We start from the raw sequence: 27,687 nt of genomic DNA, 5'->3' as shown, positions 1-27,687 counted from the left end.
TCACTCCAGTATGCGTGGATCGTCACCTTTGCTCCTTCCACGATGGAAATTGACAGCTCATTGGGAAACAACGTCGATGCGCTACCATTAGCCAGTAAAAGCAAACGGTGAGAGCATACTTTCTATACTCTATACATAGGTCATTCGCGCGAATTCGTAAAGCCTATCAAAGAGAGAGAGAGAGAGAGAGAGAGAGAGAGAGAGCGGTGGCGATTATGCACCATAGCACACAGGTAATTTACACCCAAGAGAGGTGTTTGAGCGCAGGGGGCAAATATTATCTGTACTCTGTAATTTATGGGTGCTATGGTAGTTGGCGCAGTTCTCCCATCGAGACGGACCAATAAGGTTTTGTGACGCAGTTTGGGGCTTCTCAACTTCGCAGCGAGTGTCTGTAATCTCATCTAACGGCAAGTAGAACTGCAGCGGAGGGGACGCGCACGGGGGGCGCTTTCAATGGCAGTAGTATTGTCGCAAAAGTTTGTCAGACCGTCTGACTATATCTGGCTTGTTCTACTTGTTTTGCGCGAATCGTATCGTAAACTAGCTATACCTCGGTATTTTTCTGCTTTTCTTTTTTTTTTTATTAAATAGTGGGGCACTTTTCATAAAACTTGCGCACTAATTGCGAAGATTTATATAACAGATATGGAGGGCTTTTGAAAAAAGCAAACATGCATATACTGTAGGGAAATTAGTTGGAGTCAAGAGCCTCATTGCGTTGACTCGGTGTTTCAAGGAGTTTCAGCTTGGTTCTAATTTTATTTTTGGCATGGTATTTTTTTCCCCTTAAAAAATTTTAGTACTTGTAAAATTCAAAGGATTCCATCCATTCAAGACATTTCTCGAAGCTAATCCACACCACGGTGTCGTCTACAAAAAAAAAAAAAAAAAAAAAAAAAAAAAAAAAAAAAAAAAAAAAAAAAAAAAAAAAAAAAAAAAAAAAAAAAAAAAAAAAATTAAAGAGTGCCAAGGTACGGCCACAATTATTGATAAGCAAATGACCGTCCTTGTACACCCAATAACGCATACTCATGCACGTTGGCGTAGGTAAAAATGCAGCGCAATCGTGCCCTGGCGACGGTGGTGGCGGGAGACCAGCTTCTGCATAACTGGCATTCGCAGCCGGTAGGCTCACCCGGTAGGCATGGTATTGGCGGTGATCTCGTCTCAATCGTCGTCATTCTCGGCCCATTGGCCTCGCCGCAGCGAGTCCCGCGTTGAAGCCACGTTGAAGCGACAGCAGGAGGAGGATGCTGGTGGACGAGTGCGCCGGCTCGACCGCTGCCTGGAACGGGAGCATCGGACCCGGCTACGGAGGCAGCTTGCGAGGTGGCGGTGGATGGACAACCCCTGTGGGCTGTGGCCGAGCCAACTCCAGCATGAGCTTCGGGGGAAGCGTGCCCTCCCTCCATCCGTCCGGCTCCATCAGGTCCCTGCGCTCCCAGCATTCTATTCAGGTATATGTATGTTTTTTTTCTTTTTTCTATGCCTATTGTCGTCTTTGCGAATCAAAGCGAAGTAACGTCGACTCGATATGGGGATGTGGTGCAGTTATTGCTCGTGGTCTTTTTGTCAAAGGGGTTGGTCCACGCTTGACTCTTGATCGATCGAGTGGGTGGGTCCGATCAACTGAATGTGCAGGATCGTTGAACGCGATAGATTTGATTCGGAGGCTCTCGGATTGTCTTTATACCTACTCCGTTACAAGTACCTGTAGTCAAACAAAAGAGAGAGAGAGAGAGAGAGAGAGAGAGAGAGAGAGAGAGAGAGAGGGAACGATGCAAGTTACAACGAGCGCGCAGATGAATATATCTTTCGAGCGATGGCTGGTGTCCAACAGCCCCTGCATTATCAATTACTCGGGAATCGTGGAGCTGACCGATCCGTCAATCGTCCTTCATCTCCTATTTCCGCGCGAGTAGTTTCATATCGCATTGCCAACCGAAGCCAAGGAAATCCAAGAGCCGTGACCCTATACTATCTGCCAAACCTCGAATCTTCGCATGTCACGATCGTCCCCGAGGCATGGTATATCCATCAGCGCGATCTAGCAACAATTCGATCGAAAGCCACCCCCAAAATCCGAGTACACCGTATAATAAAAAAATGTTTCAGCCCCCGTGCGACACCCCGATGCGCTGCGTCCGGTGCCACCCGCCGTTGCAGTCAGGCACGCCAAACAGTTGTGCGAAGCAGCATCAGTTGCACCAGCACTTTTTGCAACACCAGCAGTTCCAGCAGCAGCAATGCTGCCCGAGCCAACAGCCGCAACAGTACTGCCCCACGCCGAGCCACTACCTCGACTGCCAGAACGGCGCCTACGTGCACCCGGGCCACCATCATCAGCACCCGCCTGTCCATCGGACCACCTCCTCGTCCTACCACGGCGGTAAGTCACGTGTCTCTCTGCCCGTCCAGTATTCCGCGCACGGCTCCTCTGTTTTTTTTTGCTGTTGTGCCGCTGAGCAAAGGATCGCCGTTCCTCTTCATCAGGGCCATCCCTTGGGACAGCCTCTTCCTTTCGCTTTCTTCTTTCGATTCCTCCCCGCAAATGGAGGAGGGAGATGCACGAGTCTTGAAAGTTTAAACGAATTTCGGGCTAACCAAACCGAGACGTGGAAGGGGTGTTCCCTCCCCTCTTTATTTTCCCCCGTAATTGAGTTCAAGAGCAAGAGGCTCGCGCTTAGAATAAGAGCTGGATTTAAGTTGGTTCTCGGGAAGTGCGCCAAATCAGGATTAAACGTTCCCGGGGCTTATACACCGGTGCAGGACCTATACCTCCCTCTTTGTCGGCTGAAAGCCTAATTATGGATTATTTCATTGCCCGGGCAGCGTTTGCATCGCGATTACGGGACCGGTGACTTATGTTCGAGGGCCCTGGCTTTTCATAATTTTTCCTCATCATTCCTCCCACCCCCTCCTATGCAATGGATATACGCATCCCGAGAGGTGGTGTTTCAAATTTTGCGCTCCGTAAGTGCGTGTAAATCTGCGCGCTGTTGAGGAGAGAAAAAATCCCGAGAGGATTACCGTGAATTTTCATTTGCCGCAAATTTTATGTATTTTACCGTTGCACGCTGTAAATTCGAGTGTGCTCGAAATTTATGTTTTTTGACAAATTTAATTTATGTTGTCTGATACATTTGAGCCACACGAAAATGATTTTTCTTCAAAGATTGACACATCAAGACTGTACAGAGACTGAAACATATAATATTTTAATGCGTTATTGGAACTGATGAAATACTTGGTACTCCACAGACTTGTTTGTTCTTCAAATTCTTATGAACGCAACCGCTATGTATTTTATTAAAAAGAGAAATTTGAACTGCACGACAATTCAAACGTGTACTTAAAAATCCAAAGACACCGACGAACGCGGAAAAGTCAACGCTAGCCGTACGTGTAGGTACACACGTTTCAACCGAGCGAGAACTGCGTATCTGTACGTGTGTAGTATATTATGTATACAGCCCATCCTCGACATAATTAATTAGCAAACAGCCGTACACCACAGGCTTGGCTCGACGGCCGAACACGAGCATAGTGACCTACAGGTATACAATTTCACGTATATCTACACATGTGATGTGCACCAAGAGTAAGCATATACCTATACACACTCAACACACCAGCCACCCTATGCGCACCAAAGCGTTTCTGCGGTCGTTGCATAAATGGGGCCTCTTCCAATTGCGGGCATCACTCACTCTGCACCACACTTTGACCGCGCCACCGTGAACGCGACTCTGAAGTCGCTAATGGCGACCTATATGGCTCGGAGAGCCGATTTTCACCGCCTAGAAACGTCATTCTTGTATACCTTGTATTTGTACACGCCTGCCCCAAGGGGCTCCTCCTCCTCCTCTTCCTTTTATTTCCTGAAAGGACGGGCAGTGGGACGAGGGAGGAAGGAGGAAAAGAGGCGATCGGCGAGGCTTAAATCACTTTAACGGCCTCTCCTCCTTAGCCTTTTAACGACGATGACGACGACGCGGCCTTTGCTTGTTCGCACCCCGCTACTCTTGGTGAATTATCGCCCTCACCCGTACGTCTGTGCCTTCGCTTGTTATTTAAGAGTCCCTCTTTGTGGCTTTTTTTTTTTTTCCTCTACCTATACGTACTTGTACGTCAGGATGGTTTATTGGTCGAGAGAGAGAGAGAGAGGAACGGGTATGAAAGAAAGCGCAATCGAGCTATCACGTGGACTCGAGAAAAAAGAGGGGTCGATACAGGTGGTGGCGGCGTGCGCCGCGATCGGATACCTGTAAAATCGCGAACGAAACGGAAAGGGGAAAAATCCCGGGATAATTAGCTCTTTCCTCCCGCCTCGTTATCTCTCACTGAGAAGTTGCGAAAGAGCTGTCGCTGCGCCGGATAGAGAGGATCGAGTGCCCTGAGCCGGCATAACTTGGTTATTCGGCGAAATGAGCTCTCGAGCAAAACGAGGATGACACGCAACAAAAGTGTAGAGGCCGAAAACGTGAGCCATTGTCTAGAGAGTGCGTGGAAGGCTAAGAGGGAAGCGAAGGTTACTAAAATGATTAAGATACCTCTATTATGTATAGGGGGCCCTTCGTCCCATTTATTTTAGATTCGTGTGTACTGTCTCCTTTTGCACACACGTGCCATAAAACTTTGATTTTCAAAATCTAGGGGACAAAAGCTCGGGTCTCCCTTAACATCGAGTAAGTACAATTTTCCGTAGTTGCAGCGTGGGTTTCTGCTCGTACTTACACATGGGACGAGGTTGTGAATCATATATACAATCGCGTACGCTTATTTACACGTACAACGCGCGTGCGATTGCTCGAAGCCGCTGCACCGAATACATTATTTATGCCGAGCACGAAGTGAAGCCTCCCCCTCTGGTGTCGCGTTCGTAAGGACTCTTTGAGATTTTTATTTGTTTTGTTTTTTTTTTTTTTTTTTTTTTCTTTTTTTTTCATCAAACGTAAATACTCAGGCTAATCTTGCAATTTATTTTAGCTCGCAAAGTATCAAATATCCTTTTTCCGGCGTTTCGTGATGGGCTACCTTAATTTTCTTTTTCGTTTTTTTTTTTTTTTTTTTTTTTTTTATCTCCGGTGGATGCACGCACGAGGTGGGGAGGAAAAAGAAACAGAAGACGAACGTGACGGAAGGGAGTCACGTGTAATTGCTCCAGAAATTCCGCGAAGCGAGATCCGATGCAAACTGCATGCGGCATCTCCCGTTCCCTACACATACTATGTGCCTCTCTCTCCATGCGTGTACGCTGTGCGAGCGTCATTCGTCCAAATACCATTTCCGAGTGAGCGATCCCTCCCAGCTCCATACGTATACGCGCACAGGGGAGGGTCCGTAAAGCATTGCATTCGATTATTTTTATCTCTTTCTACCTATACCCTTTTCGTTTGTTTTTTCTCTTCTTTTTCATCTCCGTCGCTCCTCCTGTGCCTGGGATACACTTTGGCTGGACACGGATGAATGCGCACCACGTAGATCCACGCGGTCGCTGCGCGGATCTGGAAGAGAGTGCAATTGGCAACGGGAACTGGGTCCTCGGCGACCTGCGCAGCCTTCATCGCTGCGTGCCGGCGCTTCGACGAACAGGTGAGTTGTACGGACCGGTCGATGCCCTGTGCTCTCATGTGTGTTTTTTACGTGTCCTTTTTTTTCTTTCCACGTGCCTTTGCATATTTATGTACAACCGTTCGGCTACTTTATAGGTCCATGCAAAGGACATGAAATGGTTCCTCTGTGTGCTTTGCGAACGCGTTCCTTGTACCAATGCACAAAGATTCCAGTGAGATGTAGTTTTAAAGAATAATAATGAAGGATTCAAAAATCTTTTTGGCAATAATTTGTAAAAAAAAAAAAAAAAACTTTAACGCATTCATTAAAAAAAAAAACAAACTTTTTTTTCGTTTATTACTTTGCTATTATATTACGTCAGAGTGATTTTCCGACGGTCGTGTCCTGGCACGTGCGTGTCTCGGACGGAGCTCGAGTTTGATTTAATGAGACATTGTACCCCATACTAGCAGGTGCTCGAAACATTTTGCTCAGCCAACAAAGCATGGCGCAGGATGAATCGGCATTTTCATAATTTACAGCCGGAAATTAAAATTTTCTTTCTTCTCGTTACCCACCTGAACTCGTCCGACCAAGTTAAATCGAGAGTTGACGACAAAAATAAAGAAATAAAAGAACCACCCGGGATGAGTACAAAAAAGGGGGGGGGACCCTCTCATTCGTCATTTATGAGTCTGAATATGCAAGAAAAACTCGACAAGTCGGGCAAATAAAAAAAAAAAAAAAAAAAGAGGAAGTAACGAGAAGGAATCCCGATGAAACTTATAATTGGATCGCAGTGGGGTCCGCCGGTCCCGGCGAGACGAGAAGCACAGCTATAACGAGAAAAACCACCGGCAATGATCTGCTACTGCACCGCTTGTCCGTCATACCGACACTCGCGTATGAAACAGATAGTCATCTTAAATTCAAAATGCATCCGAACTCGAGCGATGTACCCATGTGCAAGAAAATTACAGTAAACGCTAGGTACACGCGAGTATTGATCTGTACACATGTTTATGCTCACGGGAACTGCGCGCATAAATGGTAAAAAAATAGTATGGACAAATGCTTTTTGATGGTAGGTATCGATGTCTCGGGCATACGAATGCACTTTTATCCGGAGGGTGGCTGGGGCTGGCTCGTCTGCGCCGCGGGCTTTCTCGCCCTGCTACTGACCACCGGCATGCAACTCGCCTTCGGGCAACTGCAGATCTACGCGATCAAGCACCTCGGCGCCCCGTACAAAACCGACATTGGTGAGTATGTCTTAAGTCATCGTATATATATATATATATATATATACGTATCTCCTACAGTGTTAGTTATTTTTACGTTTCACGTGTATATATACGTAGCTATTGACTCAGAACTCGAGGGTTGCTTCTCCCCTGTGCTTTAAAGTAATTTTAATGTAGATTGAAAAATAAAACAAAATCAAATAAATTACGTGTGCCGAATAATCATAGTTTTACTTTTGGCGGGGAAAGTTAATTTATGAAACAGTGGGCACGAGTCTCAAGGCTCCCCGAAGGACAGCTAATTTTCACGCCCTGGGAATATCGTAATTTCACCCGATACGAAGTAAAACAAGTTCTGGTCTTTTTACCATCGACTTTTGCTTCTTTTTTCCTCCTCCTCCTCCTCCTCAAAAAAAAAAAAAACTTGTACACGTGTACCCGCTAACTATTTTTACGCCTACTGCACGTGCGTTTTCCACAACGTTGTGCAATGATCCATACACCATCGATAAGCTTTTCCGCGCGTGGAGCACCTTTTTTTGCTCCTCCTCTTAGAAATTATAGCCAATGGTTTGTTCGTGGGTTAAAATTTCACGGTTGGTAAACCCATGAGCAAAGTCGTACCCCACATTATTTATGTTGATTATAAAACTGGGGAGAGGAAAAAACAAAGCCAAAAAAGTCGCATGAACGACCTAAAGTGCCGCCGTGTGCAAATGTCACCGATAACACCGGGATGGAAAAAAAAAAAAAAAAAAAAAAAAAACTGCAGGACCCACCGATCGTAAACATATAAATTCCGCACAATCGGCTTTGGAAGGCGATCGCGTACACAGGAAAAGCGCTGCACCTACTTTGCAACTGCAACCACCGCACGAAACTATGGCACTGGGGAACAAACGTTGCACGGAGGGAGGGGGGGGTTAAAAAAGCATCCCTCTCCCCTCGCAATATCGAAGCAAAGCCCGTAGCTTTCACCCCGTAAACACACAGGTGTACGTACACACGCGCGTAAGCCCATCGGCTGTTGTATAGAAATGGTAAGGTCGAGGCAAGCGCACGTGCAGCCGAGTTAAGGCTCCCTGTGTGCGTATATGCTTATCGTTTGTGTCGGTGCATGCAATATAAGCGAAGGAGCCGGTGGGGAAGGGAAGAGGCGGAGCGTATATTATTTCGACCCGTCTACGATGCTACACTGCTGCAGGCTGCATTTAACCGTGAATCGAGAATCGGAGAGGCCTGCAGCGCCAAGCCCATAGGCAAATAGGCTGGCTGGCGTGTACCTGGCACGTATACGTATACATAGATCAAACAGCAACGTTATTACACTCGGGCTCTGTATTATTGCTCTTCTTCTTCTTCTACTTCTTTTTCTCCTGCTGCTTCTTACTCCTAATAGCTGCTCTGAAAAATGGCACACGCACACTTTATCTCCCTCTCTCTCTTGATTCCCTTTAACTTTATCTTCATTTATCCCGTTTTTATATTCTACTTGTACCACTTACGTACTTTTATTACTTGTTTCCTATTTGTACTCCGGACTCCGAGTGGTAATATTATTCACGCAGAGACGAAAAATGTACGTGTTCTTTTGCTCCGTGGGAGCTTTTCCATTTAACAATTGAAGCGCTATAAAAATGACAACCGGTATCGGTAATAAAAGGTACGGATCCAGAATTGACATTAAACCTTTTTTAAGTTGAAACAAACGTATGCTCGAGTAGTCGATCTAGCTCTCCGTGGGTGAAAGTTTTAAAAAGGTAAATCAACAGTTAGTCATACTGTGTCGACCTGCCGATTAAGTTCCACAACTTACCTTCCTCGCTCCCCAAATTCGGTACATGTTATCGCTAGCAGTACCTATAGTGTTTGCAAAATATTCTCTTTCTGTGTACCAATGTTTGCTTAGCTCTTTTTTTTTTTTTTTTTTTTTTTTGGTTGGCTAAATAGATGTGATTTCAGATACGCAGCATCGGTAATTTACAGTGCTTGGAATTATTTACCTTTGATCCTTCTTCCCTGAATCTCGATTAGTCTATTCTCTCACCGCACATCGATCTTCCATCCTACCGCGGTTTTATTTTAAACTTTTAATTCAAGCCTCCGTCCGATATCGCGCGGATAAACGCTTACAATCCATTTACACGCGATAGGTGCTTTTTTCCATTTTAATTCCCTCCGAGCTTCTATAATCGATAAATCGCTCGTTTATTTTTACCTTCGTATTAGTTTCTTCTTTGTTTTTTTTTTTTTTTTTTTTTTTTTTTTTTTTATACCCACTCTAGTTTGCCCTCACACGCAGCACAGGACAATTATTTTTAACCACCTTTCACCGATACAATGCTGACATTGTCCATACGACTCTAACGAGAAAATAAAACAACTCGCAAGGACAAAGCGATTTTTGGATTGAAACGTGGCGTACTGTGCAACAGGTAGGTATATATATATATACGACCCAATTCGCTATAGGGCGTGCGATCGTGTACCCAAAAAATAAACCACCCCAGCGAGCATCTTGACGGATAGTAAAGCATAAATCGCGCATAATACAGACGGGCGTGGGCGACAGCGCGTGAACGGCCTCTTTTCCAAAGCCAAGCGATGAAAATATAGCGAGTGGCGGCAAAAATCGTCGTTCCGGCCGTGAACTGTGAACCCCTCGCGTGGCCCTGAAAATAAAAAAAGAACGCCAAGAGTGGGAAAACAAGAGCGTGTGTATACGTATAATAAATGTACACTTGTCATGTATTTGAGACAAGGTCGGTGCTGTACAGTCAGGTCCTCTTTCTTGCGGATGAGACGAGAGGATTTTTAACGAGGCGGTATCGACTTTCTTGATTCATCTGCTGTTCTTTTATGTGTGTACCTACGTATTATATTCAGTACCCAATAACCTATTTTATAATTATCTTCGAGGGCGTGACAAGACAATTTGTTCACTTTTTTTGGGGGTTGGATAAATAATGACGATAACGTGTATGGATGCTGTATTTCGTCCAAACTAAAAGTACAAAGAAACATTTTTCTATCTTATTAATGTGAGGTGGAAATTTTTTTTCTCTAGTTCACGGTCATCTGCATTAAAAATTTGTACGTACATACTTAATACATCTACGTAAATCTTGTTGACGAAATCTCGTAAAACTTGTTCGCTCGTACGTGACTAAAGCTGCATGTACAGCCTCCGCATCAAGTTGATAAATAATGGTACTAGTTTTTAGGAGTGCTTACATAACTTCCCGGGTAAAAATCGCATCGAACGCGTTTTAATGAGATATTTTTAACGCCTCCCGCGCGAAAATTGCAAGGGCGGTAATTTCGTCCCCGAAATCAGGGAGATTGAGTACCGGTAGTTGCGGCGATGGTACGAAAATAATAATTTTTTCGTGTCAAGGAAATGTTCTCTAGTTTCTGCATCTCAAACACTCGCTTTTTGCAGCCGAACAATGCAACGTGTATGAATAATGCATAAATTCATCCTGTACATCTCGTCCGGTGCTCTCTCGGGCCGTTCCAAAAGTGGCTGCGGACGACACTGAGAGTACTCCTATCTTTTTTACAGTAGAGCAACTTTTTTTTTCTTCGTTCCTTTTCCTATATAGAGCTTAATATCTCGAGGACGAAGCTTTTAATGAGAGTGCCAAAAGAGCTGCTCTCTATCGCTCTCCCAATTGACTTTGGTTTTAGCTCGTCGTATAATGTATCTATACTCGGGATTATCAAAGCCGGTGCTTTGCGCGAAAATACTCGCTTATCAACTCAATATCAATGTCGTAGGGTTTCTTTATCGAGCTTCTCTTACGCGTGTGCCTTTTTTCAAAGGAATTTTCCCTCTTTCCCTGTTATTTTCAAAAAGTGACGTTTTCCAACTTGTAATTAAAAGTAACGACATGCATTGGTACTACGCTTCGCCAACTTTCTCAAGGGTCAAAAGCTCTCATCTTTTGCGATAGCTCGTGGCTTTTTTTGGTCATTGGATGATGGACGCTCGTGCGTTTGAACTGCGGACGAATTTTTTTTTTCTCAACGAGCTCACGGTTCAGTGACATAAAACACTCGAAGCGCAACTGATGGGATGGAGGGGGTAGTAAATTTCACGGAACCACGTCGCCATGTACACCTTGAAACAATAAAATACACGCGTGGTAATTAAATACAACAAGGAATGAAACTAAAATTAAATTAAAAATAAAAAGTTATGAAAAGAAAAAAAAATGTTACTTTCGCCACAGTGTTGATATAAATAATATTTAATTTTAGGAAGAGAAAAAACCTATCTGCACTGCAGCTACGCGTAAAGTTGCCCAAAACGGCTGATGCAAGCAACTGCGTAGAAAAAACTGAGTAAACTTGCGAGTATATAATGTCTGAGAGGATATACTTCTGCATTCCAAAACGCAAAATAAACCGATACAATTGCACGCAATTAGCGTTAAAATAAATAAATTAAATTGTACTCGTGATTTTGTACCCTCTTTGTAATAAATTTCTGCTAAACGCATTTGATAATCTTTTCAAAAATCACTGATCCCCTACTTTTGCAAACGGATAATAAAATCATCAGTAATGTATCAAGCTTGCAAGCTTTTCACCACCAGATTTTCGGAACCAATATAAGTACAACGTGTTAGACTCATCGAATAGTATATATACAGTTATCGAAATTCATAATCGAACGGCATTACCCTCAACTTGGGCGCATATTGCACTGCTGTACATACGCGTGGAGCCGACCTCTATTGTTGCGGTGCGTTAAAGCTCTTGTGTGGATGTATACGTGTACCTACGCGCCGTATTACAGGAAGCGCATGTATGGTTCTGCTGACGTTTTACCCTTTCTTCCGGCTGTGCATGTAGCGTGTATGTACATACATAAAACCGCCGCGGCAACAAGTTGATACACCCGGCGAACGATATATGTGTATCTATAAAGCAGATACAAACACTACCGAGCGCTCTCGTGCAAAGGAGGATAAAAAGTGGTAATGTAAGCCCGCTGTACGGTACGCACGATGTAAAGCCATGGATGTTGTTCAAATTTCTATATACGCGCTTAAGCAAGGGTTACGTGGTTAATTGTGGAACAAAATACTCCGGTAGCTTTAACGATTTACAAGCTGCAGCCTTCTTGTGTCGATAAAATTTTTCTCTTATAAGACGAAAGAGAGAGAGAGTTGCTTGAATCATTGGTGAAACGTTTACCACCAACGCTACTGCAATCATACGCGCCGACAGACTTGTGAGCTTCGGATTGAGATACGTCTTTATGCGCGTAGACGCGTGAGATATACCTACAGCGTTGGGTCGGAATAGAAGCTGATAGGGGCTCTCTCGGGCTCTCCGTAAACCTCTTTGGGCAAGTTATACACGAAGGCTATTGTCCGGGTGCTCTTATGGGGATGATAACGATGACGGTGGCGTTGTTGTGTGTACCTACTTTGCATGCGCGATTCAAACTTGATTCCACTTCGATCTTTGGTTATTAAAACGGATGAGCTAGAGGCTTTTGCCGTGTGCTTTACTCATCTGGTCACGTGACCGCGTTACGTACAAAACAGGGATTGTAATTTGAAAATTGGGGGAAAAAAGTTGTTGCCTTACCGTACTCGGCTGGTTCTACTTGCCAAGCCTTGGCTGACTATACTTAGGTCTTGGAGATTTAGCTCCGATCTTTGGTTATTGAAACGGATGAGCTAGTGGCTTTTGCCGTGTGCTTTACTCATCTGGTCACGTAACCGCGTTACGTACAAAACAGGGATTGTAATTTAGAAATTCGGAAAAAAAAGTTGTTGTCTTACCATACTCGGCTGGTTCTACTTGTCAAGCCTTGGCTGACTGTATTTAGGTCTTGTATCGGCTCAGGTGCGTTTGTTCGTTATCATTTCCATTTGTTGGTTCGAAATGCCATGTGTGTGATGAGGAAATATCCACGGAAACGTGTGCCAAACGAAGAAATCGATGGGAATTTCATCGAACGAGTGACAGACGCGAAATTGGCTGGAAAAACCGCCCTCGCAATGGATACCTATTTTTAGAAACCATTAAACACAGCTGGAAAGAGAGTTCTTAGTAGTTTTAATTTTAATTTTTTTTAAACTTACGAAAATTATAAATTATGATTTTAATACTACACCCATTACTTATCACGCGCAAAAAAACATTTTTTTCTTCTTCTTATAATCCGCTAAAACGATAATTTTCAATAGCTCGATTCGTTTCAATCGCCATCGGTAACAAGGGATACAAAAGTAAAACAAAAACAAACAAAACGATAACAAAACATACCACCAGTTACTGCAAAAAGGTCTCAGACTCCAATTCGCCTGATCGTATAGATATATGCGCTGAAGCTGAGGTGGTCCAAAAAGACAAAAAAGTCTGAGCGTATATAAGTAGAAAAAACGCAGCACAGCAGGCATAAATAACGCAAAAACCGAGATTTCGGGTACATATTCGTCGAGCCCCTAAGTCAGAGTAATTACTGAGAAAACAAAGCGAGTCTCCCTGTACGTACAGCTTGAAAGTGAAAAATAAAAATCTCGTTTCGCATTCCATCCGGCTCGGACCTACGTGATATATATCTATCAGTGGATGTACATCATTAGCTCATCAAAGGCTCGTTCAGGTCTTAATTAGAGGACCTTGTCCCTGCACGCGCTCGCCAATCAACGAATCGTATCTTCGTGTCCGGTATAGGTATGGGGCTTTTGTGTGTGTGTCGATTCAGCGATCAGCCGAGCTTTCGTTCGCTTCTAATTCAAATCGGAGGGAACAAAAAAAGGAGAAAAAAAATAAAAGAAAGATAACATTCGTTTTTTGTTCCCTCAACTGATTTCATTCGAAGGGCCGTGGGATCGGTGGTTGTAATTTTCCGAGTCTGCCCATGAATTTTCAATCCGACGACTCATCGGAAACCCCGCTGGAACGAGGAGGAATAAGGTTTTTTTTTCTTCTTTTTTTTTCCAAATTGTTTCCTTTGCCGTAATGAGGTTGATCATCGATCTCGGAGCTGCGAAGAAAAAGAAGTTTTAATTGACCCTCCGATGAACTTTCGACGCGAAAACTCGCCAACCAGTGTTCAAGAAACGAGACTGAAAAAACTTGGTAAAACTGTTTTTCCCCACCATTGGCTACCCGCTCGTGGATCGTTAGGTGTGTACCGATACATCAAAATAAATTCAAACAACGCCGCGTCAGATTTTTCCCAAGTGGATCTCGCATAGATGGAGTAGGTACATCCATTTACAGCCCCCCTCTCGTACTATCTCCGACCATCTACATGCCGAGTCAGCGAATTTTCCCCCCCTAGAAAATTGATCACAAAAATGCATCACTCCGAGGGCTAAGCCACATCGTGTAGCTGTATATGAAAAAGTGTATACGAGAGTTTCTATCGCGTGTAACGTCAGGAAAAACGCGAAACAAAATCACCGATGAAGCGTAACCTGGTTCGGGAACTGTGACTATGAGGAATCCTTTGCGAATCACGTAGTCAACGCATGTGCATGTATACAAACGATGAAACGAGACATGCTTGGAAAATTTCGTTAAAAAAGACACCCACTTGATGAATTCAAGAGGGGGTAAAAAAGACACCCCTGAATTTAATGGCTCTATAATTTCTGCAAGTATTTTTAGAATTTAAAATATTCGTTGCAAATACAAATTCACATGAATGGTTATAAATAAGTAATGTGCCATTGACGTTATTTTTTCTTAAAAAATTATCGTCATTCTCAACAGCCTCCACTAACTCTCTACCCCTTGAGATAACGACACACCGTTCCTTTAACCGCATCCATTTCTGAAAAAAAGAAATACGTATACGCGACCGAACACGATACTTACACCATTGCAGTGTGGATCGGCTCGTTGAGCGCCGCGGTGTCCCGCGCCTCTGCACCCCTGATTCTCGGCGTCTGCAGGCGCGGCAGCACCCGACTGACCTCCGTCATCGGAGGCCTCGTGCTCGCCCTGTCGGCCCTTTTTGCCTCCTTTGCCGTGCAGGCGCATCAGGTCATGCTCAGGTGAGGCCCTTATCAAGCTTCATTTTTACGGAGGGAAAAAATAGGACACGGTACGATAACAGTGGTAAAATGTTGTATGCAGCTTTGGCGTGGTGCAGGGCTTTGGCGCGGCTATGGTGCGCGAGACCGCTGGCCTCATGCTGGGCCATTACTTCAGGAAGCGCCGGGAATTCGTCGAGATGATCGTCCAAGCTGGCACCGGCGTCGGCATCGCTCTCTTCAGCGTCTCTTACAAGGAGGCACTTGGGTAAGCTCTTTTATTCCTATACTTGCATTTCCTCGTGTTTGTCTCTTTGCGCAAAAGTAATGGCACAATAGATCTTTATCACACCCACCCCCCTTGCGATATATCGCTTTAAACCTGCAGCGACGCGTTTTCATCGGGGGGAGGGGGGGCGTTCTATTTATTTATTTACGGGTTTCGGGAAAATCGGCGGAGCGCACGAGTGTACCTGTGTAATAAATGATCACGAGCGCTGTACAAACTTGAGGCGCGAAATCACGTTTGACAGAGTCGAGTTGCGCTGTGAATTGAAACTCGAGGTGCTGCTCATCTGTCGCCAACACACGTGTAATTATTGTTTTGCGGAGGGAAAATTTCATGTAATTAACTCCTCAAAAGCACGCGCGCTCTAAATAAAATGAAATTAAAAGCTCGTTTTTGCAAACGCTGTTTTTGACACGACGTTCCTTTTTTTTGTTTTTCAGACGCGGACTAAGGTATTTAATTAATTTCAGTGGCTTTGCGCGGAGGAGGACCGAAGCATCTTTCATAAAATTAAAAAGCAGCGTTGTGTCTCCTGCAATGTTTTTATCACCCTTTTGAAATTCCGCTTGACGAAAGGCATTTTTTTTCTACCCTTATAAAAATTGTCACGAGACTCACTCTTAAAATAAAAAAAGAGGGTAACAACCCTAATCTCTTTGGCACAAAAAATAAAAGGTGGGGGAAAAAAAAATAAAATAGCGCACTTAGAAGTGATCCAAAGGGGCAACTGCGGCATAGAGTCTTGTTAACAGACTCCGCCATTATCAGCGTTAGCTCGTATAACAAGCCGGAACCCCGGATCAAACGTATTCAATTTACGCCGTCAGTGCACACGGGCTCTCCCACCTCCTCTTCCCTGTAATACACCGTGTACTTGCCGTCTAATACGCAAAGGCTGTGCTCTCTCCACCTCTAACGTCTCTAACCCTTCATTTCTCTACCTGCACATACATGTACGTACGGTGTAAAGTAAAAATAAAAATCAATCGTGGAGACTGATTTTTTTTTTTTGTTTTTTTTTTGTTTTACCTCAACGAAAAATCATCAGTTAAACTGGTTGCATAAAAAACGCTTGTCATCCACGTTCGAACTATTTTCCCTTACTTTATACCATGCCTTTGTACTTACGACTTGAGTAACTCGAGTGTGCAATTCCCATGTCGAATCTATAACTTGCGCTCGAACGACACGAATGAATAAATCGGGTATTAGGTGGAGGAGGCTTGGGAGGAGGGGGGGGGAGATGATAAAAGGTTCGAGTAATGTACGACGCGAGGTATTATTCACTCGTTGCTCTCTTCTGGCGAATAACCTGCACTTGTAACAGCAGCAGAGTAGCGTTGCGCGCACAAATATGTGTGTGTGTGGGGAAGCGAGCCTTCATTCCCCATCCCTCCTGGGGGCCCCCGATAGTATACAGAGCAATACTTAAGAGTAGGCACGGGCAAAACGAAGAAAAAAAAAAAAAAAAAAAAAAAAATACAGTCGAACAATCGAGCTGTGCCTTTTGTATGTAGTTGGGTAAAATCGCCGTTCGGTGATCTTTTGTGTGTAAGGGTACGCGCACGTGAACGCGGTGAAGCCCAACGAGAAGAAAACGAAGGCTGCGGAGGGAGTGAAACAAATAAAAATCAACTTCCGCATCGGTAATGTGTAATTAGCAAAGGCAGCAGCAGGCGTGTAACCACTTTTTTTTTTGACCGTGCTACATGTACCTTCGCCCGAATTTTTTTTCTTCTCTTTTCACCCATGCACGTATACATATACGCACAAGTGGAAGCACAAGAGAGGAATATAGAGGGCGAGGAACTGAGATTGGCAAAGTTCTCCGGGGCAGAACCGTGGCATCGGCACCAGTTAACGGTACGCACAGTAGCCGGATATTATCGATCAGATAGATAAAGAGAGAGAGAGAGAGAGAGAGAACTAGTATGGGACAACTTTGGATAGAGAAGGGTTGAGGGTGCTGGGGTGGGAATGTACGGGAGATACGTATAGTGGAACTCGTGTTCGGGGGATGTTGGATTTAGTACAGTCGCAATCGTCTGTTGAACATCGAGGTATAGGGGTACAATAGAATACATCTGTGCATGGCCTCGCACTTCCTTAAAAGGATATCGGACACGCGCGTGTACATCCAAACGCTAAACGCGATCCATGGATACAATACTTGTAACAGGTGACACATACTTGAACTGAGGTTTTGAAAAATAAGCTAAATCTCCATGGCTTAATCTCATCGGTAACGCCAACGTTCACTACTGTAAGCGTATCTTTTTATTTTTCGATTCTAATGATTTTTTTTTTTTTTTTTTTTTTCATTCAATGATCATCAAGTATGCGTTGTCTATATGTACACCGTAATATACGACACATGCACGAGCTGACTATACTTTTAACGCCAAACTAGTCTCGAGGTGCTTTTCAAATTACATGAATTAATCACGTGATTTTTATCGAAAAGCCCACGAGCCTTTCGCAATCGATATTATTCAACGGCGGGGCGAACCGCTGCACTGACCGAAAACAAACAGAGGCCTCTTTTTTTTATGTATATATACAACCAACCGCAAATATTCCGTCGAAAGGCCGAGACTGGTGGGTTGGAATTTGCGAGCAAAACCAAGGGTAACGAGATTCGAGGGGGAAAATCACGGCGAGCGCGCTTTGTGGTACACAAAGATCGTGATGTTTACTTGTTTGGCCAATCGTTGACGGTACTCATTAACATAGAAACTCATTGGATCGGTTTTAACTGTATACAAGTAAAAACAACCAAAGATCGATGACGTAATACGATTGCTTGATCCAACAGTACGAGAAACATTTACGGGGCCTTTATCATGTTTGTCCAAAAAAATACAGTACACACAAAAAAAAAGAGCGTAAATAGCAAAACGTAAAAATTTTCCCGCCTACCGCGAAAGGGTCAGCTCTTTGAAATGCAAAATTGGTGGGCCGCCCAGTATAATATGCGCGTGTGTACCTGCCTACGTGTTGTTGCGCAACCGTTTCGAAAAATGAAAAACACGAGTAGCGAAAAAAACGCATCCCCGCGCACCCGAGTCGTTTAGCATTTTTAGGGCAGTAACAGCAAAAAAAAGAAAAAAAAAAGAAAAAAAAAAACGTACCTACAGCATAGCACAGCCAAAAAGAAAAAAAGAAAAAAAAATACAAGGGAGCGGAAGCATACGCGCGTGCGAAAGGGCACACACACGGGGGGGGGGAAGACGAAAGGAGCAAACGTATACGTGTACATATATATACACGCGCGGAATAACAAGGGGTGAGAGATGGTTGGAGCAAACGAGCCGGATGCTCGAAAGAGAAAACAAGGAGAAATACCGAGAGTGTTTGTATACGTATATATACAGGTACCTTATATAGGAAAAGAAGCCTCCACGCGCTACTTTTCCACTCGATCTGCTCGCGCAAACACTTGTACCCTGTATATTACAATGCCAAAGTATATTACCTTTTCTTCCTGCCTTGCCATTGGCCTAGTGAGACGGGAAGGATATGGGACACTGTATAATGCCAACAACCACATCCACCACACAGATACACGACTGTATATGTGTTGTTGTTGTTATTATTATTATTATTATTGGGTACGCGTACCCTTGAGTGCTGTAGTACACTTTGGGAGCAGTTATATACATATAGCGTCGCTGTGTCCCGACAAAGACCCCGAGCGGACGTGTATTAGCGCTCGGGATTGTGGCGAAGGCTTATATTATATATATGTATACACGCGATCCGAAAGTTTTCCTAGCCGGTGATAAATATATTGTTTCCGGGAGGAGCGATTGCGTGACGAGGGTTTAAGTGGTCGAGGAAAAATATTTTAGTTATTTTTCTGATCTGGTAATGTATTTTGGCGATGGGGCTTTTTTTTTTTATATACCCTCGATGGTAGTGGCTCGAAGTGCACGGTGACTTTGATTTCCGTTTGCATCTTGAGTTACTTGTCGCTCGACCACCTTATGTTTGTTGCTCCAAGGGATGGTATGGCAAAGTTCAACCCCAACACAATGTCCATCATAAGTCACGAAAGTGCAGTTATACATATTGTACTTTTAAAGCCGAATTGTTGCACTTGTATGTACATCGAGGGAAAGATTTGATCAACTAATGAAAATAGTTGATCCCATCATTGGCTGCACAACAGAAGAAAAAAGTGCATTTTAATGGCAAGAAAAAAAAAAAAAAAAATCTACAACGTCTCTGCAAAAACTCGGTGTAACGCGATAAGATAATGCTTCCCGAGGTAACCGAGTAGGTATTATTACTACGCAAAAATGGACGAACAGCGAATAAACGGAGACGGTGATAGATCTCGAAGCTGGCACATGCACTTACTCCTGAAAAATGGATGCGGATATTTTTTTCTCCGTGTTGTTCTTTCCTTTCCTGCGTTTGCATCCTTCTCGTTCGAGTCTACATAAACAGCCTTGCACATAATACAATTTCTCGTTCGCGCGTGGAATCGATTTTCGATACGCGTGTTGTATAAATTCATCTCGATTTGATTTCACAAAATAACAAAATTAAGCTGCGTGTGCTTTCAAGCTCAACAAATGAATATTCACACAAGGTGGAAGCACCCCGCATTCGCCCCCCCCCCAAAGCCGATGCATATTAGAGGTCTTTGGTCGAAACTTTGCTTGGGGACCGATTATACGGTATACGCGTACATTATATATCTGTCGAGCCTCAACTCGTGGACCTAAATTTTCGTTAAGTCTCCGACTTGCGGAGGGCGATTTTTCATCCCCTGGGACTCTCAAGTGCACGCGCGCGCGCAAATCCGAATAAATATCTTCACTGGGCGCAAAAAAAAAAAAAAAAGAAAAAAGAAAAAAGAAGGGAATGCCAATTTATTCCGGCGACTCGCAAACTCGAGAAGCGGTCTTTACCTCCTTTTGGGGGGAACGAGCCGGGCAAAATGATCATCCGCCGCATGCGGCAAAGGATAAAAATAAATCAGGATCGAGAAATCCGGGTGTGCCGAAATACCCAAGCGCGCGCGAAGGTACCATTACCACAATTTATCGGGTAGGGAACAAAAAGAAAATTCACGTGAGCGCGACGTGTATGGGATATTTGGACAGAAAAAAAAAAAAAAAAAAAAGAAAGGAGGTATAAACAGGAAAGATCCCCGAAACGAGATCATAGTTTTGTTGTTCCTCAGAAAGCTGCAGTGGAGGCACGGCCTGCAAGCGATAACGGGGGCGCTCTTCACAGCGTTTTTTCTCGGGCTGGTGTACAGGAGCGCCTCGCTGTACCACCCGCAGCGCCACGCCATCGTCCACCTCAAGAATCAACAGAACAAGCTGAAGACCAAGTCCAAGTCGGCGCTCAAGGCGGCCAGACCACCCTGGATCGATTTCAGTCCTTTGGCCAGCCAGCCCGTCAGGATACTCATGCTGGCCGCCGCTGCCGCGTCCTTTGGCCTCTACACGCCGGCTTTTTTCATCGTGAGTCCATCATCTCCTTTTTTTCTCTCGTCTTTCTCAATCCCTTGCCTACAATATTTGGCGATGCGCGTGTTTTACCTTTACATTCGAAGGGATGACTTTACGGGTGCGGGTCGCGAATTTAGATGAGACCCCTCTTAGATTTTCACTTGTGGACTCTAAACTGAGCGGAAACTTTGAGGAGCTTAATTTTTTGTTTCACCGATTGCCAAACTTTTTGTTCGAGACGAGTGAAAATGGGATATCCTTGCTTGTGATTTTTAGATAAAAAATACAGTAAAAAAGCATCACGGAAAACGTGGAGGTCTGTTTTTACATCACATCAACGCGTATACTCGTTTCCAACGCACGCGAGTTAAACGTATTTTCGACTTACCGTGAATATTACATTTTTTTCCCTCTCCCGGCGTCGGATTGATTTCGCGAAAACGTCGAGGGAAGGCCGAAGGGGAGGCAAAACAGATTCGATTTTCATTTTCCACCGCATCGATGTACGCGAACAAAAAAAAAAAAAAAAAAAGAAAAAAAAAGCAAACTGCATGACGTACAAGAAAACGTATCAGACTTGACTCGGCTCGCTTGATTTTCACGGAACGCACTCCCACGCGCCCATCCACCAGACAGCCTTTTGTTTTTTCCATTCAGCTCGAAAATCCCGAAACACACCAGACAAACAGAAGCGATACAATCTTTTCCCGGTAAAAGCATATAAAAAAGAAGGGCAATAAACAAGAGCAGGAGACACGCGCATAATCGGTCGTCGTGTGCGACCGGGCGCGCCGGCATCGGAGAGCATAAAGCGCGCTGCGACCCCCTTATACATAAATTTATACACACGTCCCAGCGGGCGAGCGGTGAAAAATAAATAAAAACAAGGGGAGAAAAAACGTACCGAAAGAATTCCCGAGTTGGAAAACCAAGAGGGTCGAGAGAGCCGCGCGAGATAGAGCGGTCTCTCGTCAATTAAACCGAGCGCGCTCTCCTTTGTAAAGTATATACCCGCGCGCAATGCCTCCCAACACTTTTTGCCCACCGTCCGTCCATCCATCTGTCTGTTCGCGCGTATACACATGTGCTTTGGACACTGATATATACGTGTATATAGGCGCTGCAAGAGTACGAGGCGGAGAACGACCCGAGCACCGCGGTGCTGCTGCAGACTTGCTTGGGCCTGGCGGCGGCTGCCGGCTGCGCCGGTTGGGGCATCGTCACCTCGAAGCCCTCCGCCCAGTGCCTCGTCTCCAGGCAGTACCTCTGCCAGGGTGCCCTCGTCGGAGTCGGTGAGTAACTACACCTCGATTTCATTTCTTACCATGTGCCATTGATACGCTATGGACCAACCTTCTTTTTTTTTGTCACCTTCGTACCGGCATGGCTTCGGCATTCCGCGGTCCATGTGTACACACACTCGCCCCATTTATTTCCTCTTTCTCGACTCGCCGCTACGTATACATATGTGTATACCATCGCGTTCACGCGCGGCCTCTTCACAGAGAAAGGAACCCGTGCAAGTTATTCGACCGACTGTCCTCCGCGCGTATAGTCGTACAAGAGATGGATATTTCACGTCACGGTGCAATATTATTATTATTATTATTATTATTTTTTTTTTTTCAGTCAAAAATAGTGTATATTAATTGAATTTTCAGAAAAAAGGTATTGAAGAATATTTGAGAAACGCGTTTAAATTCACGATACCCACCCCTCTGCATATATATATATACGGTGCTTTTCTCCCCCTTGCTCTTCGTAACGATTCTTTCTGGCTGCTGCTACTTTCCTCCTTCCATGTATACACATACGTATACGTGTGCGTGCATATATATAGGCTTCCGGGAGCTTTAGCCCCCTCGTTCCGGCGATGAGGTGCTATCGCAATCTCTCGCTCATCCACCCTCGTTCCTCTTCATCAGTAGCCGCGTCTCGCGTGACGAGCCTCTCTCCCCTCGGAGCTTGAAAATTCGAGGGAAAAAGCGAGAGCCGAGCCATTCGATGAAAGAAAACGAAGAAGCAGCTCATAATGCGTCCTCTCCTCAATCTTTAACGGCCCCCCTCGCCCCGTGTTCCTCTTCTTTCATGCACCGGCAACTATTATGTACCGTATACGACGTCGTCGACTCACCCGGGCTCGTATATACGAGAGAGAGGAGCGCTAAAGAGCCCCTTTCAGCTGATCCCACCCCCCAACGAGATTTTTACTCGCACGGGCTCGTTGTACCCCGTGATGATTCATCGACTCGGTCATCGAGGTATACGCGCGAAACCCATGCATGCACACTCCTAATGGTTTCATTAGCATTTTCATCGTGTCGAAATTGATTCGTTGTCGGTTCGCATGGATTATGTATCTACGGTGACCCAAAGCCGTGTCTCAGTTGGCGCTTGGGAGCGTGCAGGGCTTTCACGGGCTAGTGTTGGCCGCTATGCTGTACGGGGCCTCGTTGGGCGGCAGTCTCTATTCGCTCAAGATGCTCACCCTCGAGAGAATAAAGGCCCGACAGTTTGCCAAAACTTGGGCCCTCGTGCAGGCTGCCGAGGCCCTACCCATACTCGTCGGAGTTCCTGTTACCGGTACGTATGAGCGTTACTTCTTTTTTTTTTTTTTTACCATCACAAAAAATTGTAGCCAATTTTCGATAGTACCAACTCGTGCATAATTCAACCGAATTTTGTTGCTGGTGCGATACTGAAAAATGATTATGATGGTTTATTTTTGTCACCACTATACGAGGTTGCTATGCTAAAAACGTGGTTTTGTTGTACAAATTGTACAATTTTTTTTTTTTTTTCCATGCTGCTCAAATTAATGTTTCGCTGTAATTAAACTTTGAAACTCAATACCTGCCAGTTAATGAGTAAAATTGATCAAAAGTTTTATTTTCAACCATAAAAGGGTTCATTTGTTTTGAGGTCAAAAGCTGCAGCCGATGAAAGTTGGATTGTGTATTTGAAAATGAAAGCAAATTTTCCATTTCGTTAAATAGTCTACGTAGGTATGGCGTATTTGAAACACAAACGAAAGGTCAATCTACAGTTACGAGGTACCGAGTACAACATAAAATTTCACTCCTTGGCTGAATTCTTGAAAAAAAGGGAAAAAAATTACTTGAATTTGCACGTATCGATAATTAATTGACCTATTGGCTTTCCCCGCTACAAACTCGGTCAGACGTGAAATTTAAGTCAAAGGCACCCAATAAAATCACCTTGGCCCCTTGAAAAACACCGCTACCATACCAATTCACCTCGAATTAATTATTGTCAAGTTTGGGTCTTCCATTTAACTTTTCAAATAACAAGGCGCGCATTGAGCACATTGTACAGTACAACAATGAAAAGGTCCATGGAAGCGAGAGGGGGGGGGGGTTCTCGAGATTTATGGCTCGCGAAACAAGATAAAGATTTTATTTCCGAAGGGCCGCGAAAGCTTTTGTCGGCGCAGTAAAGCCGGCCGAAAGTGTATTGGAAGACACAGCGATCGGAAAACGAGAAAGACCCTCCTGCAATGCGTCTTTCTTATCTCAGTTTCGCGAGCTAGTTTAGTTTATCCTGTACACGCGTGTCGTCGAACGATTTCACGTTTGCTTGCCGTGACGTTTATCTACTTGTAAAATGGCTCCGAAGCCAAATGAATCGATCAAACGACATGTTCTTATCGAAATTGCAACTATTGCATGGGGCCAGTACCTTCTCATTTACCGAAATAATTAGACACCGATCAATTCAGAGTCGAATAGTTTTGATTTGGATGGGGTTGGTAATCTCCGACTGATTGACTGATGGGCTGCTCTCTTCCAAGGTAATTAAATTCATTGGGTGCTTTTTTTCTTTTTTCAGCAAAACTAATCAAGAGATGTACCATCAGAAGATGTGTATAATTCGTCAGTGGATGAGTAAAGTAGATTCGGGCACAATTGTACGATGTATTTTTTTTCCTGAAAACATACTTAATGTACCACTTTTGGGACACAAAATAGTGCGATGTATTAATATAGAGTACGAAAATTTACTGTAAGATATTTGAGTACATAAATACTCCGATGTTTTTTTTAACAATGGACGTTACTTTTGTTGGAAAAAAAAAAAAAGAAAATTTGTCGAGTACAACTGCATCGTAAGTACAGCAATGAACAAACAATGCGTATTGTTTTTAGAGAAAAAGTGTTAATGCCCGAGTAAGTCCGACCACAAGAGTCAGAGACGAAGAAGTTTAACGTACCTTGTTAAGTAATTATCACCCTCTCGTGTGTATTTTTTGTTCGTCCACAGCCGAAGGTGCAAAAATACACACGCGCGCCACAAAACAAAGCTAATCTACGGCGCGAGGACCAAACACGGGGAGAACAAGTTCACGCGGTAATTAACGATAGCCGAGCGCGGAGGCAGGCGCAAGATAAACTGTGCGACCAAGCCATAAGTCATTACTGCCAATTGCAAGCTTTTTTTTTTTTCTTTCCCTCCTTGCTCCGGGGATCTTCCACTGTGGTCTGTGCAAAAAAGTCGTCTTGTATCAATTTACGACCAATCGATGTAGGTATCGTTGTTTTGTATCATTGCGCACGTGTGTACTCGTGTAAGGTGGAATTGAATCAAAAGGTAGTCTCTTAATTGGCGAGTCGGTAGGCGCTAAATCAACGTCAACCAGACACGTACCGTGCGATTTCCGAAAGCTATACTGCGCAGCGGAGTGCCGTCATCGCACGAGACGTTACACGTGTTGGCGTACGCTTAGCCAAACATGTCTTTCTCCGTACAGTACGATGATTGGCGTCTCTCGGATTATTGATTTCCAAGCTCAATGTAATCGAATTGCTATACTAAAAGAATATAATATTATTATCGTGTACTAAATCAAGTATTTTTATGAGTGTACATTGCGCCAATTACGTTGTACCTGCATCACAGCCAAAGTTTTGAGCAATTCATTATGAACATCAGAGTTTTAACTGACTTAATTTTGTTTGTTTGTTTGTTTGTTCGTTACGAGATCCTCCGTAAATTCTCTTGGGAACTAATTATCATGCTGCGCTTAAAGCATCTCGTCGAAGTGAACGAGTGCCGAGTTAATCGTGGATATACATCATGTATATATACATTCATTCAACTTTTTTACGAAATCAACTGCACTACGTAATTTGTTTCGTAGCACGAAGCTGCTCGAAAATGTTAATTTATCATTAATTTTTGAATTATCATAGGAAAAAAAGGCCAAAAGTGGAAATAACTGAAACAAATATCAGCGTTTATCTTGACAACTGTATATTGTCTATAATATCTTGAACGAAAAATTAGATTCAATTCATTCAACTCCAACACTCCTAGCATTGGAAATTCGAAAGCATCATCTTTGAATTTTCTTCCTCCCAAAAAGTGTTGCGTGATATTCGGGGAATTCCAGATGCGCCACCCATCCCTTTTTCCAAGGCTTGAATATAAAATAGCGCCTCTCGGTATTGAATCGAAAAATATATATTTCATCTGCTCGTCGTTTTAGAGAACGAATCGAAAGGCCGATAAATCATCCAAAGTGGTGGGCACGGATTTGAGGATTGAACTTTTTCATCGGTCAAAATCGAACAAGCAAAGATACAAGCTTAAGATAAAAGTGATCCTTTGAGTTTTGGCGTAGCAGCTTTAATAAAAAAAAAATAAATAAATTTAAAAAAAAACTTAATAGTCCTCTTTGCAACCCTGTAGGTAGTCATAGAAAAAAGAAAAAAAAAAAAAAAAAAAAAAGACTGCTAACAATAGTCCTCCATGTTTCCCGGCCAGGCTACCTGAACGAGGCGAGCCCCCGCGTCGGCTACTACCTGTGCAGCCTGAGTTCCTTGGTCGGCGCGGCCCTGCTCTTCCTCGTAGGCTGGAGCCGACGCAGCCCCTGCTCCCCCGTGATGGCAGCCACGGCGGCGACCCCAGGAGTCGGTGGCTCGCTGATGGGCTCGATGCCCTGCGCCTGCACCGCGGCGGCGGCAGTGGCGACGCACCGCGCGGCCAGCATGACCCCGACGGTCCCGAGGACCCTCAGCCGGCTGCCCAAGTCCCAGTCGCTCCACATACCGCTCGACAGGTCCGAGCATACAACCCCTGCGTTCGCGCCTCACTCCAGCTTCCACGGGGGCCACGTTACTCCGGGCTTCCACAGGAACAGCTTCTACGGCTGCACGCCGCAGCACTTTCGGGAGCAGCAGTTGATGGGTACGGCGCATCCTCTATCGATATTTTTTTTTTTTTTTATGTATAACGTCTTACATCTGATGGCATTGCATCCCCGAAAATTGTACGTTTCGGCCGATTAGTCTGCATATCAATAGCGTTCTGCTGGAAATAAGAGCTTGGAAACTCGATTGACCCACTTTCGGAATTTCTTTCGAAAAATCACGTCTTTTTTCCAGCATTATTGGAAATCGGAAAACCGCGTGATAAGAGCTTCGCGGGTGATGTGAAAATAATTGCCAAATTAAAAATTACGGGGACGATTTCGAGCTGACTCCTCGAGTTCATTGATTCACGCCAACATTCATCAAATTTTCTCGCACCAAGAATTACAACAAAAATGTAAATTTTTCATCGCAATGATCATTATTATTTTTCATTCAATTAATTTTGCTTTCGGCAATCGTAGCACTGCAATTGGTTAAAAAAAAAACATTGGCAAAATAAGTCCATTCGGCTCCCTCCTTTGTTGGTAAATACGTTATATATAAAAAAAAAATAAAAAAAAAAATAAAAAATAGCGGATTCCACACTTTTTTTTACTATAACCATCTCCTTCGTTGTGGTCACCACAAGTGACTTCTGGGCGTATTGAAAAAAATCGTCATTCAACAGTACCAGGTGGAAGCTGCAGAGGTTACCTACCGCCCCAGGGCCCGTTGAGGCCGAGCAAAAGTGTGCCCGAGGGCCTCGCCTTTCCCGATCACGATCACGATCATCACCACCAGCTCTACCCTCCCCATCGGGATTTTTCCCAACAACAGCAGCAACATTGTCCGGAGTTCACGCAGCACCCGGAGTTTCTGCAGTACCACCAGCAGCAGCAGAGAGCGAGGACTCCGAGGAGGTGTCGAGATGTCACCGTCATCGAACAGATCACCACCAGTGTGTAG

At 44.3% G+C, this 27,687-nt stretch overlaps 1 protein-coding gene across 1 annotated transcript; it reads left to right on the top strand.

Annotated features, from left to right (window-relative positions):
* The first annotated feature begins 1,253 nt into the window (after nt 1-1,253).
* Nucleotides 1,254-27,687, top strand: LOC106636883 (monocarboxylate transporter 7). Its single transcript, XM_023389355.2, has 11 exons — nt 1,254-1,460; nt 2,119-2,392; nt 5,488-5,598; nt 6,648-6,821; nt 14,665-14,833; nt 14,916-15,080; nt 20,296-20,581; nt 21,687-21,861; nt 22,946-23,152; nt 26,354-26,776; nt 27,416-27,687. Exons 1-11 carry the CDS (start codon nt 1,254-1,256, stop codon nt 27,685-27,687), a joined length of 2,463 nt encoding a protein of 820 aa, XP_023245123.2.

The sequence above is a fragment of the Copidosoma floridanum genome, unplaced genomic scaffold (assembly GCF_036245765.1).
Source record: "Copidosoma floridanum isolate Cflo_tuat_1 unplaced genomic scaffold, Cflo_Japanese_pri ptg000019l, whole genome shotgun sequence".
Lineage (NCBI taxonomy): Eukaryota > Metazoa > Arthropoda > Insecta > Hymenoptera > Encyrtidae > Copidosoma > Copidosoma floridanum.
Note: the sequence above shows the minus strand (reverse complement) of the source record. Positions and strands in the feature narration are given on the sequence as shown.